The 20,640-nt window shown below is 48.3% G+C and overlaps 1 protein-coding gene across 1 annotated transcript in view; it reads right to left on the reverse strand.

Annotated features, from left to right (window-relative positions):
- Window positions 1-563: 563 nt before the first annotated feature.
- The window catches only part of BCO1 (beta-carotene oxygenase 1), a 234,403-nt gene continuing 214,326 nt past the window's right edge, over window positions 564-20,640 (reverse strand). The window contains exon 11 of the mRNA XM_086945084.1: window positions 564-2,285. Within this exon, the coding sequence (XP_086801210.1) occupies window positions 2,131-2,285 (155 nt within the window). The 3' untranslated portion in view covers window positions 564-2,130. The remainder of the gene's footprint in view (window positions 2,286-20,640) is intronic.

The raw sequence follows: 20,640 nt of genomic DNA on the forward strand, positions 1-20,640 counted from the left end.
AGGCAGAAGCCATGTGAAAGCTCGGCTCGTTCTGGGGCCAAGGTTGCAACAAGACCTCGAGCTCGGCAAGAGCCAGGCTTCAGGCTGGAGCCAGCTCGAGCTTTCAGTAGCTCGCCTTCCTCTAGTATGCAGATGACTTGCACAGAGGTGCTTGCTTACTCAAATATTTGTTCTCCCACTACTTAGACAGGTGGAGTGAAAAAGGCTAACGCTGTCCATCATCTGCCGCCAAATACGTGATGGGAATCCTCTATGGATGTTTCTGCGTCTGGCGCCTCTTTCATCTCTGAGGGCAGTCTAACTAGCACACTCATTCTTAATCACTAACAATAGGAAAATCTGCTGCTGAAGCACAAAAACTGACCGAAACTGCAGTTGATCAGCCGTCGTGCAGAGAATCTCGGCCTTTTTAGAGACTAGTAAACAAGAATATCACACTAGGTATGTCTACCATAAAACATCACTATATGTTTGACACTTACACTGGGATGGGTTCCACATAAGTTCCACGTCCGTTCTTTAGGAAACTGCAGAGGGTTAGGTCAAGGAAGATATTCTCCATAGTAAATAATGAACAGTTTATTTTTTTATTAATAATAATAATACATCTAGTAGGAGTTTACTAAAAAGAGGTAGATTTGCAAACAGCGTGACAGAATGCTTCTCGAATGCGCAAGTGCTACTAGTAAAGTATCAATAGGGCCCTAGAATTAGTGGGTGTAACACATTTAATTACTTTTGAATTTATGTCAACCTTCACAGTAGGAAAGTGTTACTTACAGTACCCAAGAACTTGGATTTAAAACGTCATCTTTAAGACTAAATCGTTTTTTGGCTAAATGATTATAGAACTAAAAATCGTCTCTGGCCACACACATACTAACAAAAAGCTATCAGATAATTAAAACCTGTGTATACATTTGTTGAGCTATACGTCGTTGATTGCCCTTGAAGATCTTCCTTTGAATTGTGATTTGAAACCTCCACAAGTGTACTTAGAGGTGACTAAGTTTGGAGTTGGAGTCCATTGACAAGGAGCAAAAGTCATGACGCTCACGTAGATTGAACAGGCTATACCTGTTCTTAGGATTTCTATCGTTTCAAGCCCCAGACTTCAAAAGGCTCCTATCACTTTCAAGAGAGTGGCAAAAAAATAATTGATGACACATATTCATTAATAGCCACTACAGATTAAAAGCTCTTATAAGGCACATGAGAATTAGGAATAACATCAGGTTGAAAACTGCTTCTAACAAAGAGGCAGGGCTAGCCCATGGAATGGTAAATATTCCACGTGGGCCACTGAAATGTAGACTCCATGCTCAGCCACCTGACTGAATCTTGTCAATATAGGTTAAGGAGAATAGTTTATAGATGTATAGCATTGTTGGGAGGTATCTACCCTCCTTTACATTCATCAGCACATTAGCTTTTGTAGGCACTGCACTGTTGTACCAGCAGAGAAAAGATAAATGAGCAGTTAACACAGTGCCCTAATTCATCCCAGATGTCAGAGTGCCCTGTTAACTTCTGTCCTTGTGCCATGCAGTGGGGCAGTGTCATTGTACTGCCATAAGTCAAGCCAGCGGTAATGTCAGCATCCAACACAGGGCCGAACCAGAAGCGATGGCTGTGACCGCTTTTTAATGTTCCATAGGTGGCCATTTTAGAATCAGTTCATGGTCAGTTTCCACGAAAAAAGTACTCTTGTGCATTAGCTTCATAATGCATCATGAATTCAAGCCGCAGCATCACTGTGCTTGCATCTGTGCTTCAGATCCTGGAATGCAATTTCCAGTTTCTACTTTTGTACATAAGGGTGGTGGTTTCTGCAGATTTGCTACTAGATAGAGATAGAATCGGCCTTAATGTGTGTTATCAAATCCTCTCTGTTTCATTCTCAAAATTATTTGGTGCAAAATGGAGTCTCCTCAAGAACCATATTGCATCTTCCTTTAGCCGAAGAGTGACAGGCATGTCAGATGGATAGCTTTTTGCAGCTACCATTGCTTCATGAAGTAGCGTTGTCCATCCTCTGCAATATTCCAAATGGTCCTTTATGTCACTAAGCACATAAGCTCCTAAACAAGTGTCCTTATATTGGTCCAGTGCCTGATTTGCTCCAGGCCTTCACTTTTCATCAGGTATGAAGCAGCCATGCAAGTCCAGGTGCATATCCACGTTGACCGAGGCGCGGGCAATTTCTGTGAACGTTTTTCCATCCAGTATGAGTAAAAAGGATGGCTTTTCAGGATCAGTTGACACAATAACAGATAAAATAACACCTAGAAATAAAGAATGGATATATTAACAGATAGACAATTTTTTTTAACAGAAACACAGCACTGATACAATCTCTTCCTTTGTTTTTGAGGACAATAAAGGCAAACAGCATATGGAACCAAGTTCATTTGATAGTTAAGTTATGCACTGATTGTTTTATACAACCGAGGATGCACATGACCTATAAATAAATATAGGCTGAGTAAGTAGTACGTGCAGGAAATAAATAGTTTTATATACTGGACTCTAATGTAGCACAAACACCGGTGGCTGGGCGGCAGTAGCTTGGAGCTGGGACGTGCAATGATAAAGTAAAGGACTTTGGGGCATATTACCAAGCAATAGGGATAATTATCGCTATTGCTTGGTTAGAGACAATAAATTACCGCTCAGCTGCTGCGATTTTTATCGCAGATAAACCTTGGTATTACCAAGGTTTATCGCAAATGCAATAAAAATCGGCCGCAATGCATGAATATCGCTGAAAAGTCAACGATATTCATGCATTACCGAGCTAATGCTCTTAGCCATGTTATCCACCTCCCATTGGATAACATGGCTAAGAACTGCTCAGGGCAGGTGTTAGCTTTTGGAGATATTCGCGCTTAGCGCGAATATCTCCATAAGTTGGTAATAGGAGATAGCGATGTTATCGACTGTTTCCAGTCGCTAACATCTTGGCACGCCCACTTTGCAAGTCATTAGTTATAAATATCACTGACATGCAAAGTGGGGTCCAAGATGGTCGCTATCTCCTACTAGCTTTCGCTAACTGTTAGCGACTGTTTCCAGTCGCTAACATCTTGGCACACCCACTTTGCATGTCATTAGTTATAAATATCACTGACATGCAAAGTGGGGCCCAATATGGTCGCTATCTCCTACTAGCTGTCGCTAACTGGTGTTAGCGACAGCTAGGTAACAGGGAGATAATTTTAGCTCCGCTTTCTTGGCTTTTAAAGCCAAAAAAAGCGGAGATAAACCCCCTTGATAATATGCACCATAATGTGGGAATTCGAGCTCCACTTTGCAAGCTCCTTTGGATAGCTCCTCTTTTGTTGGATTATTATATCACATTTTTTAAGGCTTCATATTTTTAACAAGAACTTTTAATTTACATTTTGTGAATGTTTTTAATTTAAATTTTGTTATGGGCTCATGTAATCAAGTTGTATACGGGATGAAAGCCCAACTCACTCAGTGACATGATATACAATTGGAGTGTTCCAACTGTGGACCAGTGATCAGTAAGTTAGTAAGCACCAATAATGAAAATGAATGAACAAACAATAATGAAACGATTTACCCCATCCCACCTTCAGCAGCTAGTAGCGCCCAACAGCTTATGAACAGCTTATGAATCTAATGCGTCCCATAAAGTGAAAACAAGAACAGCGGGTTGCGCACTCGCCTTAAAAACATGTGAACAAATACATGTCATGTAAATATAGAGGGGCGGTAAAAGGTGATGCCAAATGAATAGTATATAAAGTGCAGGGTAGGTAACTCAGGGCTGGTGACTATCATCTTTGCTGCTAGCCTTGCAATCCTCTACCAGATTATCTCAGGTCTTAACAATAAGGTGTTTCCTCAGTCATGCCTTTCCTCCCTCTATAGCAATGCACTATCGGACTGTGAATTTCTTTTTAGAAACCTTGTCTGGATTCAGTGCAAGATAGAGGAAAAATTACAAAGGTAATTTCTTCAAAACATAAGCTTTTACACCAAATCTTTATGGGAAACTTTTAGCTGTGATTCCTAACCTTTAGTCCAAGGACAACTGGGTGTCCGCTATACCTACTCAGTTCGAACTGTTTCGAAAATTAAATATTAGCAGATTATTAAATGACATCTAAGTAAAAAAAAACTGAATAGAAAATTAAAATGTTTTAAATGCTTAATAAATCTAAAGGCATTTGAAATTGAAGGCTAAAAATTTAGTTGATATCCTTAACTTGATTTGTGAAAGCAATGCAAGTACAGCAGACAAAATCTGGTACAAATGATCGAATGCGCCGCCAAAAAGACAGCATGCATTAGGACCAAAAAATACAAAGTGGTATGCTAACCCTAGCATATTCCTTCGTGTGTTAGAAATAAAGTCACATTTTCAAACATTCTTTCCATTAAAATTAAAATTTCATTTTTTGTTTATTTTGGTGATTATAATTAAATATGTCCTAATTTATTTTTGTTTATGTGTACCTGTTTCTGAATTTGAGCATACTTTTTTGAGGTTCAAATTGTAGAAATTGCTTAGCATGGGGCCCCTCCTTCTGTCAGTGATTCACTGGGGTTCACAGAAGCCCAGTGGTTAAGACCTGGCATTAAAGCAGGAGGAAGGATCTTTTTTGACACAGATAGTTTTATAAATATCAAAACACATTTTGGTATCTTGCAAGCCTTTCCCATGAGAGGATGAAGAATAGCAGAAAGTTTTGGAGCTAGACCTGTTTTTTCTGTTGTGATGGAAAAGTTCCCTGCATGGTGATGGACGTGCAGCCCTGCCTTGAGTGCCAAAGCTGCAGAGAAATCTGGAATCTTTGTACCAATTTTTGGTCATGGGCGAACACAAATCATATGTATGTGCCATGACTTAGGCCTGTCTCACAGATTGCTTAGGCGGGCTAGAGGCACCCAAATCTCTACCCCTCATGTGGTGGAAGGCTACTGCCATCACTGGGAGTTAAGCAGCACAAGGGCGGTGGTGGCAGCGTACTATGTTTCAAGTTATAATGATGAGTAGAGGGAGCAGCCTTTTTACCTGTGTCACTAGAGTGAAGCATATTGGCCCTCTCATGTTAAAGTCCACTGCTGTGTGCTTAACTCACTCCTGACCTGTATACTAGGATGAATGTAGCACCGCCCAGTGCCCCCATTTCTGTGTGTGCATGTTGGAATATATGTGTACCTGTGAGTGATGAAATGAATGTAAGTCAGTGTGTGTTTGTGTGTGCGTGCTGGGATGAATTTGTACCTGTGACTCGTGCAACACATGGAAGTCAGTGTGTGTCTGTGTGTGCAAGCTGGTGTACCTGTCTGTGGTGCAATACATGGAAGTTATATTGTGTCGGGGTGAACACGCTGGGATGTATGTGTTTCTGTGAAGTGGTACAGTACATGAGATCCTCCGTGTGTGTTTTATGCATGCGTGCACAAGGATGTATGTATACTTGTATATGGTACAATAGAGGTAAGTCTCTGGGTTCCATTTTGGGCCTGTTAATGAAGCAAGTGGAGGTGGGGAGCCCCCCAGCCAGATTTGTGGATTGCTGCATTCCTGAGAGCTGGGTGGATGTGACCCACACACTTGAAGAACACTTTAAAAGGGTTCCTTGATTCTGAAAGAGGTCACTTATCAAAGCATGGCAAATATCAGAAAGGAGACATAGATTATAATGGAATCATAAAGATTAGGGGTCCGGTCTTCATAACATTTTGATTAAAATATATTAGTGAGGCTAATACCCAGGTTGTGATCCTCTAGTCACTCACATGGCCTGGGTTTTGGGGCTATCAATATTGGAGACACTCCTGCTGTGATAGACTGCATTCTAAGACAGTGGAATGGGCACCCCCCATAACACAAACTTCCAAGACTCAGTGTGATCCCGCTCCTCGGGACACCCGACCCCGAGCCGACCCCTCACCTCTGTTGCCACCTCGCCCCGCATCATGCCTGCGTAGACACAAAGGGTCCCCAACAACAGCGTCCATGACGACCGAAATCCCGCCCCTCTCTCCCATGCAGGATCCAATCCAGTGGAACGAGGAACCGGAAGGACTATCCTACGACCCCGGAAGTCCCGCCTCCCTACAGCCCGCCGGAGACAGAAAAGACGGAAGGAGAGAGACTGACGGCGTGGCAGGAGCTTTCGGCTGGAGCGGTGACGGACGGAGAAGACGGGAACGGCGACAGCGAGGAGTGGACCGAAGAGTGGTGGAGTCCCATGGAGGTGGCTGAAGAGCGGCCGTAACTCGGACGAGAGTTACGGCGGAGCGCGTGAGTACCAGCTCCACTTAAGAGCACATTAGGTGCACTGTGTATATAGTAGGAATCCCCTCTCGCTGTAAATTGTTCCCCACTATCCTAGGCACGTCACCATTAGGCACTAGGCAGTTTGTATATAGATATCCACCTAGCACTGTATAAAGAGCACCCCTCTCCCCACCACCCTGTGCACTTCTTTTGCTTTCCCATCCTCGACTCTTGCCCGTTCCTCCCTCCATCCGTACCTCCCTCACTCCCCTTTCGTTTCCTCACACGACCCGGGTATCGGTGACGGGATCGGACCACGAGTCCAATTTACTAACGGCTCCCATTTCTTCTCTTATTGCCCTCCGAGGTGTTCTCCGACCACCCAGAGACGGCTACACGCAAGACCAGGACGCCCGTCTACCCCTCGGAAGCTTTGGAAGAAGAGAGAAGAAGACACGCCGCCGGCCCCAACATTGGACCCGACCCCTTCCTTGGTCACCGCAGCCCACTGTGTATAGACTTAATAAAACACTATCGCTCACTATATCCGGCCTCCTCGCCTGATTTTCCAGTCCGCTGTCCACCCACGATCGCATCTGGTGTCAGAAGTGGGATTAACTGGAGGTATGGAGGCCGTGATGAAGAGGATAGCGGAGTCCCAGGAACAGCTGGGCAAACTCATGGAGCAGTTCCTAAAAACAGCGGAGGATGACCGTGGACAACTCCATGATGTCTTAAAGGGACAGGGTACCACCCATGTTGAAGCCATGGGGAAATTGACCGACGTCTTAGGTCAACCGAGACCGATGTCCTCCCTCCCGTCGGTGGTTCTTCAGAAGTATGTGCCGGGGGAGGACCCTGACTTCTTTTTTACTAACTTTGAAAGGTTAGCACAGGCGGCCACCTGGCCTGCCGATCGATGGGCTCATTATCTCGGACCTCTGCTAACAGGGGATCTCCAGGCCGCCTACCAACAAGCGAACATTCAGGGCAACACACCATATGCAGATGTTAAGAAGTGCATCCTTGAACGGCTGGGTATTGACGAGGAAACTTACCGAGTCCGACTACGACAGGTAAAGGAAGGTCCCCAAGAGACTCCTCGAGCCCTCTCCTTCCGTATAAAAGACTTAGCCAATCGCTGGCTAAAACCAGATACCTCCACTAAAGAGAACATTCTAGAAAAGATATACTTGGAACAATTTCTATCATCCCTGCTCCCAAACACCCAAAGATGGGTACGCCAGCATGCCCATCTGACCTTGGACACGGCAATTGAAATTGCAAGCGCCTACAGCCGGGCCAAGGAAGTTCAGAGGGGAAGAGAAGATCACTCCCACCGATCACACCCTCCTACCGGTCCTCGACCTCCTCGTCCCTCTGTTCCCAGAAGGCCTGACCCACCACTTGTGTTCCCCGCTCCAATGGCACCACGTCCTGTCAATCCTGGACCACAATGCTACAGCTGTGGCGGATTCGGTCACATCGCCAGAGTTTGTCCGCACAAAGAAGAGCCGATGGAAGTTGGTCTGGCACGTAACTATGTGTGTTCCGTACCAGGGACCACCCCCCCTCCGTTCCGATGTCCAGTGAGTTTTGATGGACAAACCCTAATGGCCCTAACAGACACCGGGTGTCGACAGAGCGTCCTCAGGCCCCAGGCCTTATCACACCCTATTAAACCTACTTCTAACATGGTAGCCATTCAGTGTGTTCACGGGGATACCAAGACGTATCCGACCACCCAGGTAAAGGTCCGACATGACAAGGATCCCGGTACCACTCTCACTGTGGGATTGATCCCCACCCTACCGGAACAGGCGATTCTGGGGAGCGATTATCCAGGATTACCGGAACTGTTACGAGACACCACCGAATCCTTGACCCACTGGTGGGAAGAAGCACCCTTTCCGAATGGACTGTCCTCCCCTGTACAGGCACGCAAACCGATCAAATCCAAAGCACAGAAAAGAAAGGAAAGAAGAGAATATACAGGCGCCTATCCAGTGATCCCGGATGACCATCCTTGGCACACGGACCGGGAATTTAGGGCAGCCCAACAGGAAGACCCTCTATTACAGGAAGCCTGGGGAAGGGCTGTGGAACAAGAGGATCCCCTTATCGTAGGTCCCTACTTTTTCAAGAAAAACGGGCTGTTATATCGCAAGGGTGGGAACCAACAGAATCCCCAACTCCTGGTCCCCGGCCCCTTTCAGGAGAAGGTACTCTTCCTGGCCCATAGTCACCTTCTGGGAGGCCACTTCGGAGAGGAAAAGACTAGTCAAACAATCTTGGATAAATTCTACTGGCCTGGGATTTTCCAACACATCAAAAGGTTTTGTAAAGAATGTCCAGTATGCCAGAGACATAGTAGATACAGACCCCCTAGGGCACCGCTACAACCCCTTCCCGTGATTGATGTCCCCTTCAGTAGAGTAGGGATGGACATAATTGGACCCCTGTTACCTTCCCGCAGCGGATGTCGCTACGCCCTGGTCATTGTGGACTATGCAACCCGATTCCCTGAAGCTCTCCCCTTGCGACAGCCCACCACACAGAACATTGCAAAGGCCCTCATTTCAGTCTTTACTCGGGTAGGGTTTCCCAGAGAAATCTTAACCGATCAGGGTACCCCTTTTGTCTCTGCCTTGATGAAACAGGTCTGCTCCCACCTAGGAATCAAACAAATCCGTACTTCTGCATACCACCCCCAGACCGACGGACTCGTCGAGAGGTACAATGCCACCCTGAAACAGACCCTTAAGAAACTGCTGGGGTTGGAAGCCAAACGGTGGGAGGATATGCTACCCCTGGCCCTGTTTGCCATCCGTTGCGCTACCCAGAGTAGCACCGGATACTCGCCCTACGAGTTGTTATATGGGCGACCCCCTCGTACCCTGCTGGATATGGCCCAAGAAGCATGGGAAGCCGAACCAGACCGTACTCGGCCTCTTCCAGAGTACATGGAGAATCTAAAAACCCACCTATCAGTCATCAGAGACATAGTACGCCAGAACCTTGAGAATGCCCAGAACAAGCAAAAGGGACAATATGATAAAGGCACCAAACCCAGAACCTTCGTAGCAGGCGATCTAGTGTTATTGATGCTACCCTCCTCTGATCAAAAACTCCTGGGACAGTGGCAGGGCCCTTACCCCATCCTGCGTCAGGTGACCCCGGTCACCTACGAGATAGACATTGATCATATCCGTGGGGTGACACAAATATATCATGTCAATCTTCTAAAAAAATGGGAAGGCCCTCGTCCGGTTTTATCAGGAGCACACTACCCAGACCCCCTTTCCTTCAACCCCTGTATTGACCGCGATATCACGTCACAACAGAGACAGGAACTAGAGACAGTCCTTTTTCCGTTGCGACATGTGCTTTCCTCTTCCCCGGGACACACGACCATCACCGAACACAGTATACAAACAATACCCGGGAAGGTAATCAGACAAAGGCCATATAGAATCCCTGAGGCTCGCAGAGAGGTGATACGAAACGAGACCGAACAGATGGTAAAGATGGGAATCATCGAACCATCCACCAGCGAGTGGAACTCCCCGATAGTTCTGGTACCCAAACCGGACGGATCTGTCCGTTTCTGTATAGACTTCAGGGAGGTCAACAAAATATCCACTTTCGATACCTATCCATTGCCCCGTGTTGACGAAATGGTCGAACGTATAGGGAAGGCACAATATATCTCCACGCTAGACCTCTGTAAGGGGTATTGGCAGATCCCCCTCAGAGAAGAGGACAGAAAAAAGACGGCCTTCTCCACCCCTGATGGCTTGTATCAATTTCTAGTCCTCCCTTTCGGTCTTCATGGTGCCCCAGCCACGTTCCAACGGGCCATGAATACCATCTTAAGGCCTCATTCACTATACGCAGGCGCGTATCTTGATGATATTGTCATTTACAGTGACCACTGGACCCAACATCTAGAGCACCTTCAACAGGTCATCACCTCCCTGGGGAATTATGGTTTCACCATAAACCCTGCGAAAACCACTCTAGCCGCACAGACCGTTAAATATCTAGGCTATCTCCTGGGTGAAGGGTTAATAAGACCACAGGAGAGTAAAATTGAAGCCATTCAATCCCTCCCTTTTCCTCAGACCAAAAGAGACCTCCGTGCTTTCCTGGGGCTATTGGGGTACTACAGACGCTTCGTACCCAACTTTTCCCAAAGAGCAGCGCCCCTCACGGACCTTTTAAAAAAATCAGTGAAAACAGATGCCCTTCTTAAAACGCCCACAACCGTCTTGCTACAGGCGTTTTCCGAACTGAAAAACGCTCTGACCTCCCATCCTGTGTTAGTAAGCCCTGACTACACCCTGCCCTTTATACTACAGACGGACGCCTCCGAACAAGGACTCGGGCGGTCCTATCACAAAAAAACCCTCAGGGAGACGAGAAACCTATTCTCTTCCTGAGTAGGAAACTGTTCCCACGTGAAAAAAACTATGCCGTGGTAGAGAAGGAAGCACTCGCCATCAAGTGGGCCGTGGAAAGCCTTCGGTATTACTTAGAAGGGAGACAGTTCACCATCTACACCGATCATGCTCCCCTCGAGTGGATGGCTCGGAATAAAGGGCACAATGATCGAGTCCTTCGCTGGTTCTTGTCCCTCCAACCCTACCACTTCACAACAGTACATCGGAAGGGCTTAGAACAAGGTAACGCTGATTATCTGTCTCGATACCCTGTTTCCTCACCGGGTACAAGAAAGACAGCTAGGGGAAGGGAATGTGATCCCGCTCCTCGGGACACCCGACCCCGAGCCGACCCCTCACCTCTGTTGCCACCTCGCCCCGCATCATGCCTGCGTAGACGCAAAGGGTCCCCAACAACAGCGTCCATGACGACCGAAATCCCGCCCCTCTCTCCCATGCAGGATCCAATCCAGTGGAACGAGGAACCGGAAGGACTATCCTACGACCCCGGAAGTCCCGCCTCCCTACAGCCCGCCGGAGACAGAAAAGACGGAAGGAGAGAGACTGACGGCGTCGAAGGATCGTGGCAGGAGCTTTCGGCTGGAGCGGTGACGGACGGAGAAGACGGGAACGGCGACAGCGAGGAGTGGACCGAAGAGTGGTGGAGTCCCACGGAGGTGGCTGAAGAGCGGCCGTAACTTGGACGAGAGTTACGGCGGAGCGCGTGAGTACCAGCTCCACTTAAGAGCACATTAGGTGCACTGTGTATATAGTAGGAATCCCCTCTCGCTGTAAATTGTTCCCCACTATCCTAGGCACGTCACCATTAGGCACTAGGCAGTTTGTATATAGATATCCACCTAGCACTGTATAAAGAGCACCCCTCTCCCCACCACCCTGTGCACTTCTTTTGCTTTCCCATCCTCGACTCTTGCCCGTTCCTCCCTCCATCCGTACCTCCCTCACTCCCCTTTCGTTTCCTCACACGACCCGGGTATCGGTGACGGGATCGGACCACGAGTCCAATTTACTAACGGCTCCCATTTCTTCTCTTATTGCCCTCCGAGGTGTTCTCCGACCACCCAGAGACGGCTACACGCAAGACCAGGACGCCCATCTACCCCTCGGAAGCTTTGGAAGAAGAGAGAAGAAGACACGCCGCCGGCCCCAACATTGGACCCGACCCCTTCCTTGGTCACCGCAGCCCACTGTGTATAGACTTAATAAAACACTATCGCTCACTATATCCGGCCTCCTCGCCTGATTTTCCAGTCCGCTGTCCACCCACGATCACACTCAGGTACTAAATTACATTTATGTCTGGAAACGAATTATAAAATGGGGAGCTTGAGCCTCCCAAAAGTGTCAAATTGAAGATGTACCTCAATGTAGCGGAGTGCAACACAACTTCAGCCTGTAGTGACCAGGACTAGGCACTACAGGTCTGCCAGTCTCCCTTCTGGGGAAGGGACATTAGCAAGGAGAGTCAATATCACTTGCCCTGAAGCACCAACTTCTGTCTGATCTGAGATCAGAAGACCTTGTGAGGAGAAGGAGGCTAATCAGAGGGAGCTGAGGACATAAGGTGGATCTTATTGAGTGGATCCCAAGGGCTGAGTGTGAGATTGTTGTCCATTGGGACCACTGCACCAATGGAGCCACTTGCCTTTGTACATTGTACATGGCCCCGTATGCCAGGTGGGGCAGTGGGAATCCTAAGTGCCATCGCCCTTCTGCAGCAGTGTGTTTTTAGACAGGGTACTCCCTGTGCAGTTTTTTTGACCGGAATAGAGACTCCATCATAGGTGTGCTAATTGTAACTCCTGTATGACAGGTGGGGGTCAGTGGAATCTTAAGAGCTGTAACTATGGTGTAGGGCTGTGAGGAAAATAGGGTTGTCACCCTGTGCAGTGTTGTAACCTCAAGAGGGCTGCCACCTTGATTTTACCACACATAATCCCTGTATGCCAGGCGGGGGTTGGAGTGAAGATTAAGGGTGATCGCTCTGGTGCATCACTTTGCTGAGAAGAGGGCCGTTGTCCTGTGCAATATAGTAACTTGAAGGTGCTTTCACGCAGTGTGTCTCTGTGTGTGATTCCCCTATTCCAGGAGGAGGCAGTTGCAAGGAGAGAAGGCCGTTGCTCTCGGAGCAGCATGCAGCTGTAAAGAAATTGCGGGTTTGTGACCCGTGAAGGAGGAGAATTGATTCAACCATCTGAATTCCAGGTACCCAAGACCTGTCACCGAACTCAGGGAGACTTACCGTAGTACCAGAGGATCACTGTGGACACCTACAGCGTTGACTGCAGCATCCAGTCTTTTGCTCATTGACAGGCTGCTGATGAATGCCCGGACTCTCAAACTGCCACTCCAGCGGGAGAGGTAAGACTAAGGGGTCGATTCCGATGTTGTTCGGAAGGGCTCTGAATCTGATTCATGTTTGCCGAATCCGATCCAGACCCTTTTTTCCGACCGAATTGTACACACTCCCCAACCACAGATATCGATGCCTGGAAACTGTTAGGGCTGTCTGAATCAGTTCCGAAATGCATTTGGACAGGAGGCGTCTTTTGGAGCCAAATCGTACAGCTCTATGGACTCGGTTTCTGAGCGAGTAGATTACCGATTCGGACAGCCATTCTGATTCGGTTTTTCAGGAACAAATCAGCTGTCAAAATCTGTCTTTGGGGGCCCATAGCAGACACCCCTTCACCCAGGGCCTTCCGAATGGGGCCCATGGGGGTACCCAAGGGACCCCCGTTCCAACTGTGGACACTGTGGCAGGCACCATAGGGTGCCTGCCACAGTGTGCAAGGTTTTCCCCAGCCACCCCTTTCTTCAATGGGAGCCTGTGTTGTCAGTCGGAACAAAGGCTCCCATTGAAGTCAATGGGAGTCCAGTTGAATCGTATCTGGAAGCATCCAGATACATCCAAATCAGTCTTTCGGACTCCCCCCATCCGAGTTCTCCGTAAAGCATTCCAGAACCGATTCAGTAGGAATGCTTTCCGAACGAGATCGCAATCAGGCCCTAAATACTGGTCCACCGGGCCTCTGGGGAGAGCTTACTCTGTCTGAAGTGCTACAGTGTGGAAACACTTAACTTTCCAAAAAGCTACTGTGGAACTTCAAAGACTGGACTTCGGTAGCAGGACCTAGCCTGGGTGTTGACTCACATGAATGGGGAATACCTATGAACCTTAGATGGGAAGGTGGAACTCATGAGCTGACTCGGGCAGCGCTAGTGTACTTGCCTTAACCAGACTGTGTATATTATTTGTGGTGTGCTGCATTTCACTTTGTTTTTATATATAAGTACTACTTTTACCTAAAAGCAAGAATCTGATTGGACAATTATTTGTTGGGCTCATTGGATGTTTTTTGAGTCTTGAGACTGTGTTCACCCTACACCTACATCCTCTCTGAGAAGCCTTGCACTACCTGACCTGCGTTACTACCGAGACGCAAGTGCTGATGAGATACTTGGCCTAGCTGCTCAGAGCCCTTAGTATGTTGGGCCCAGGACATCAGTTGGGCCGAGTGGCTCCTACTTGCCCTGTGGCCCTCTAAACGGGTTTCTGACAGGCCCCATATATTTATTCAAGAGCTGATAAAACCCAGTTCTCCTCCCAACCAGTATGTTTATCTTTAATTTCCACACTTTCATCTAGCAGGTAGGGAACTCCTGGGACTTTGCTGCCTTGGTTGGGGTTTGTTGTTTTCATTGAGGGTTGGTGTGGATTGAAACAGTTTTGTCAGGATTCTAAAACCATAAAGCATTGCATTCTCCTGCGGCAGAAAAGTTCCCTTCTGGGACTATGCTTTGCTTAAGAAATTGCAGGTAGTTCTTCACGGCCCCACAATAACAGTGAGCCCTCAAGACCAGTGTGAGTCAGCAGTGTTCATGACCTCTTCAAAGATGGGCCACTGAACATGCACAAGGAAACTCATGGAACTAGTGCAGATTCACTGCTGCAAGAGAATGTAGCAGTGCACCGTGGATGCCATGTGGCGCAGGCCTGGCGCTGGTAATGGAGAGATGTTTGCCTTTAGTCAGGCAGTGTGGAAACTGATGACAAGCCTGTTAATATACAGAGGGCTTTAATAGTTGGATGATACAAAATCCATTAAAGGCATTTGGATCTTGTTAGTTCTAGGTGAGTGCTCTAGGGTGTTAGGGCTCCTTGGGATGACTGTTTGTTGCTTTCCTGGCATTAATTGATTCTTGTTAATTATTAATATGAGGCAAGTTAATGTGCCTGTTCCTCACTTTGCTCTTTCCTAAAAATTGAAAATATTGGAGAACGGAAAGCATAAGCTAGGCTGTTATTGAAACTTTGCGTATCTAATTGACACAGATGAAACTAAGAAATGATGTGCTACACATGCTGATTGTGTAACATTAGGGTGTGTTTGACAGTGATGCAGGAGGTGCAGGCACCAGCATAACTTTTGAGTTCCTAAGGAGAGTAAACATTAAGGTGGGGAAACAACAAAAAGTTGTGCTTCCTTTAACTGCACTGATTGTACTGAACCTGGTCACTGAACACAAAAAGTTTACTTTTACATTGTGTTGGTGCGGAAGGCCAAAATGTCTTTGGAAAAGGATCAGAAAGTGTAGATGAAAATGAAATTCATTCATTTGAAATCTGTTTGAGGAGGCTGAATGACAATAGTCAACCAAACATGATAATGTAAAGAGGCAACATAAGGGGGGGTATGTAACTGTTCTGTGGAAATTGGTATACAATAGTGACTTTGGGGCAACTTTGAAAGAACAGTTGTATGACCACTGTATGCTGTATTGTAGAGATTCCACTGAACGTAGGAAGTTTTGGATGAAGGGTAAACCTGTGATAATAGAAGAGTTGGAAATAGCTTAAATGATGGGACATACAATGCACTGTGTCAAAATGTTGGAAGGAAGTAAGAGTAAGAACAGGAGAGAGAGGTTGAACAAGAAGTATAGTCCAAGGTGTTTTATAAGTGCAGAAATGATCCATGTCTAGCAGGCTTTAATGGGTGTCCTGATGTTAACATGATGTGTAGATTGCCTACAAAAAGAGGTTATAGAGCTAGATGTTGAACAACTATTCAAGATGAAAGACATGAGTTACTAAAGAGCTAGCGAAGGAGGTAGATAATACAGTACGAAGGATGGAAGAAGGCAAATATGAATGTCCGCCTGATGAAGTACCGATAGGAGGAGGAGTGTCAGCCTGATGATGGGCTCGAAGATGACTGTACTTTCCTTCGGGGGTTTATTGAGCTGTTCCAGGTGAAAGTGGAGTTGCATGTAGCTAATTGGTGGATACAGGAATTATCCCATTGGTATATGTGGGTATTTTTTTAATCGAAACTGGTGCACAGGAAGATTGTGTAATATGTGTTATGGTGTGTATGACAATAATGCAGAAGGACTATATGAAATAAATAAAGGTTATTTTGGGATGCTCATCAGAAAAGGTAATGTATTAAACTAGATCTCCAAAATGAAGCCAGACCATGTAGACTTAGTGGAAGATGGTTGGGAGTTACATGAGTTTCCTCACGTTTTACAGGTTAAATTAGGGTTTTTCAAGGTTTTGTACATAAGATTGCATTGGTAGAGGGAGCGGTACCAAAGGTGCAAAGAGAGATGAATGTTCAGTTTACCTTGAGGGATGCCTTAAAGGAAGACAATGATATGTTGTCTCAAAAAGATATAATGTAGAAAGCAGATGTGGTCGAACAGTTGTATTGCCGACTTTGAAACCTACCTTTGAACATAAGGATTATTGACTTGGCATTTGACTGCAGCAACTGTTTGATTCTGAGCAAATCACTTAAAATTCTTCTGCATCAAATTAAAATAAAATATATATATTTGGAATGCTATGCAATGCAGTTTCAAATGTGTGAATGTGTAATTAAAATATGCAAAACCTTCCCCTGATGTACACGATTTGGTATCATCAATGGACATAAATTAAAGGAGGCCAGGGGTCGCTGCCGTGACCCCAGCCTTGCCCCTTGCGACCCCTGGCACTGTCAATGCGACCCATGGCCTCAAAGGTGGCCAACAAGTGCCAAGAAGACAGGGGCGGCCCTCACAATGTGTGCTGACTTTGCATTGCAAAATGTTACACAAACATGGTGCAAAGAGTTAGCAAACCTGGGCCTGAGTGTTAGTAACTATGAGTGAGTATGAGGGAGATAAACAGCAGAAGTAAGCGAGTGAGAATGAACTAGTGTAAAGGGTTGTAAGAGAAGGTGAGTGTGATGTTAGGGTCATGTGCATAACTTAATGGCGGCCACTGCGGGGACAGGCGAGCAAAACCGCTGACTGTTGGTGATCGAGGCCCTCTTCCACCCGCAGGTTTCCCTGCGCCTCATCCCTGGTGGTCCAGTGGACCTCTATCTCCTTTCTTTCTTTCTGCTACTTCACTCGTTTTTCTCCCCTTTCTATCTTTCACCTTTCTGCACCTCTGCTCTTTTGCGCCTTATTTCTGCCCATTTTCCCTTTCTCTCCCTCTGCTCCTTCACTTGTTTTCACTCGTTTTTCTCCCCTTTCTATCTTTCACCTTTCTGCACCTCTGCTCTTTTGTGCCTTATTTCTGCCCATTTTCCCTTTCTCTCCATCTGCTCCTTCACTCGTTTTCACTCGTTTTTCTACCCTTTCTATCTTTCATCTTTCTGCTCTTTTCTGCATCTCTGCTCTTTTGCGCCTTATTTCTGCTTATTTTCCCTTTTTTCTTTATCCCCTCTTTCCTCCCTTTACTTTTTCCCGCAGCTGCTGCCCCGTGGCGCCCCCCCCCCCCCCAGCGCGACCAGCCCAATCCAGATACCCTCCCCGCTCCCGCCTCCCAGCTGTCCAGCCCTCCCCGACCCCTACTTAATGGCGGCCACTGCGCGGCCGCTGTTGCACCGAAGGCGCGTCAAAGGCAAGCACGTCTGCGCCCGTCCGCGACCAGCACCTGGAACCCTGGACCTCCGCCCCGCCAACGCTACGACCCAGCAGCACTCCACGCACTCAACCCAGGCTACAACAACAACTGCAAGCTAGCATCACCAGCCGACACCCATGGACCCTTCAGCTGTCACTGCTGCCGGCACACCTGCAGCACCGCCAAGAACACGGATCCAGCACAACCCGTCCACAAGAACACAACCGAACCGAAGACCCTGCAATGCATCCTCCTCAACGTCCGATCCCTCCACAAACACACCACAGAAATCTGGGACCTCCTCGACAGCACCACCCCAGATGTAGCATTCCTTACCGAAACCTGGACCAACTCCACCTCGGGACCGGACATCGCCATCGCCATCCCCCAAGGATACAAGATCTCCAGGAAGGACCGCCCCACTCACCCAGGAGGAGGAATCACCATCGTCCACAAATCCAGCCTCCGCCTGAGCACACTCCCTGACGAGTCCACAAAACTGATGGAACACCTTCACTTCAAGATACTGGCCAGCCCCACCGCCGCCCTCCGAGGAACCCTCATCTACCGACCCCCTGGACCCCGCGGACCCTTCGCCAACTCCATCACGGACATTATCTCCCCGCAGGCCATCGCATCCACTAACTACACCCTGCTGGGAGACCTCAACTTCCACCTCGACAATCAACTAAACACCAACACCACATGCCTCCTGGACAACCTCCACAACATTGGACTCCGCCAGATCGTGACCGAGCCCACGCACTCAGCAGGACACACCCTCGACCCCCTCTTCACTACAGGAAACTCCATCACCTTCAGCCACACCACCGAACTCCCATGGACCGACCATCGTTGCGTCCACTTCAACTTCAGGACACCCACCATCCACAGACAACAGTACCTGCTTCCACAAAGAAACTGGACCAAAATCACCGATGACCAGCTCACCTCCTCACTCAACAACTCCACCCCAACCATCGCGGAAAACGACGACCCCAACACCGCAGCCCGAACCCTGCATAGATGGATCTCGGACAGCACCAACACCATAGCCCCCCTCAAGAAAAACAACAATACCCGTGCCAAGAAAGCCAGATGGTTTACCACCGAACTTCGAGAGTCCAGGCGCACATGCCGCCACCTCGAAAAGACCTGGAGAAACACCAAATCCACAGAAGCCCACAACAACTTCAGAGCCGCCACCAACGCACACCATCAACTCATCAGAGAAACGAGGAAAAAAGCGATTGAAGACAATCTCCACCCACGCACACAATAGCAAGGAACTCTTCAGCATCATCAAGGAGTTCGCCCAACCCACCAGCGAGTCTACCGACATCCCTCCCTCACAAGACCTCTGCGATAAACTCAGCATCTTTTTCCACCACAAAATCAAGAGCATCTATGACAACTTCAACGAAGACAACTAACACACTGAACCCTCACCAACCACCCCCGACACCCGGAAACCAGCGATTGATGACTGGACATCCCTCACCACTGAAGACACACTGAAGACAATGAAGTCAATCCACTCAGGGGCCCCCACGGACCCCTGCCCCCACCACATCTTCAACAGAGCCGCCAACACCATCGCACCCATGCTCTGCCACACCATCAACCGCTCCCTGGCGACCGCCTCATTCCCAGACGACTGGAAACACGCCAAGGTCAACCCCCTCCTGAAGAAACCCTCAGCGGACCCCACCGACCTCAAACACTACAGAGCCATCTCCCTGCTCCCGTTCCCAGCGAAAGTCATCGAGAAAGCCATCAACAGCCAACTCGCCACATTCATTGAAGAACACAACATCCTCAACTCCTCCCAATCCGGCTCCAGAAAAAACCACAGTACGGAAAACGCCCTCCTCGCCGCAACAGACGACATCCGCACCTTACTGGACAAAGGAGAAACAGTAGCCCTCATCCTCCTCGACCTATCAGCGGCGTTCGACACAGGCTCCCACCGCACCCTAATACGCAGACTCTACGATGCAGGAATCCAGGACAAGGCCCTCGACTGGATCTGCTCCTTCCTCTCCGGCAGGATGCAGCGGGTCAGACTCCCCCCTTTCCTCTCGGACCCCACGCCTACCACCTGCGGAGTCCCCCAGGGCTCCTCCCTCAGCCCGACACTCCTCAACGTCTACATGGCTCCACTTGCCCCCATCGTCAGAACCTACGGACTCAACATCGTGTCATACGCAGACGACACCCAGCTCATCCTCTCCCTATCCAACGAGCCCAACACCGCCAGACGCAACTTTCGAGAAGGCATGGAAGCCGTCGCCAAATGGATGAAAAACAGCTGCCTACAACTAAACACCAACAAAACAGAAGTACTCATCATTGGCCCAAACCCCGACGCCTGGAGCGACACCTGGTGGCCCACCGCCCTCGGAAACCCGCCAACCCCCACGCACGCAACCTGGGAATCATCCTGGACTCCAAGCTCAAAATGGACCGCCAGATCAACTCTGTCTCATCTTCCTGCTTCCACACCCTCCGCCTCCTTCGTAAGACCTTCAAATGGATCCCCCTCGAACACCGAAAGACAGTCACTCACGCCCTGGTCACCAGCAGACTCGACTACGGCAACGCACTCTACGCCGGAATAAACAAAGACCTCATCCGCAAGCTACAGAACATCCAGAAAGCCGCCGCAAGACTGGTCCTCAACCTGCCAAAACACTGCCACATCTCCCAGCACCTGCGCACACTCCACTGGCTCCCCGTTGAGGCGAGAATCACCTTTAAGATGCTCACCCATGCACACAAGGCCCTCCACGGCACCGGACCAGCATACCTGAACAGCCTACTCAAATTCCACGCACCCCAAAGGACCCTACGATCAGCCCAGCTTTCCTACGCCGTGGTCCCTCGCACCAGAAAGACCAGATCGGGAGGCCGCTCCTTCTCCTTCCTCGCGGCCAAAGAATGGAACGCCCTTCCGCTCCACCTCAGACAGATAACATCGCTCCCCCTCTTCGCAAGAAACCTCAAAACCT

This window comes from Lissotriton vulgaris, chromosome 12, assembly GCF_964263255.1.
Source record: "Lissotriton vulgaris chromosome 12, aLisVul1.2, whole genome shotgun sequence".
Lineage (NCBI taxonomy): Eukaryota > Metazoa > Chordata > Amphibia > Caudata > Salamandridae > Lissotriton > Lissotriton vulgaris.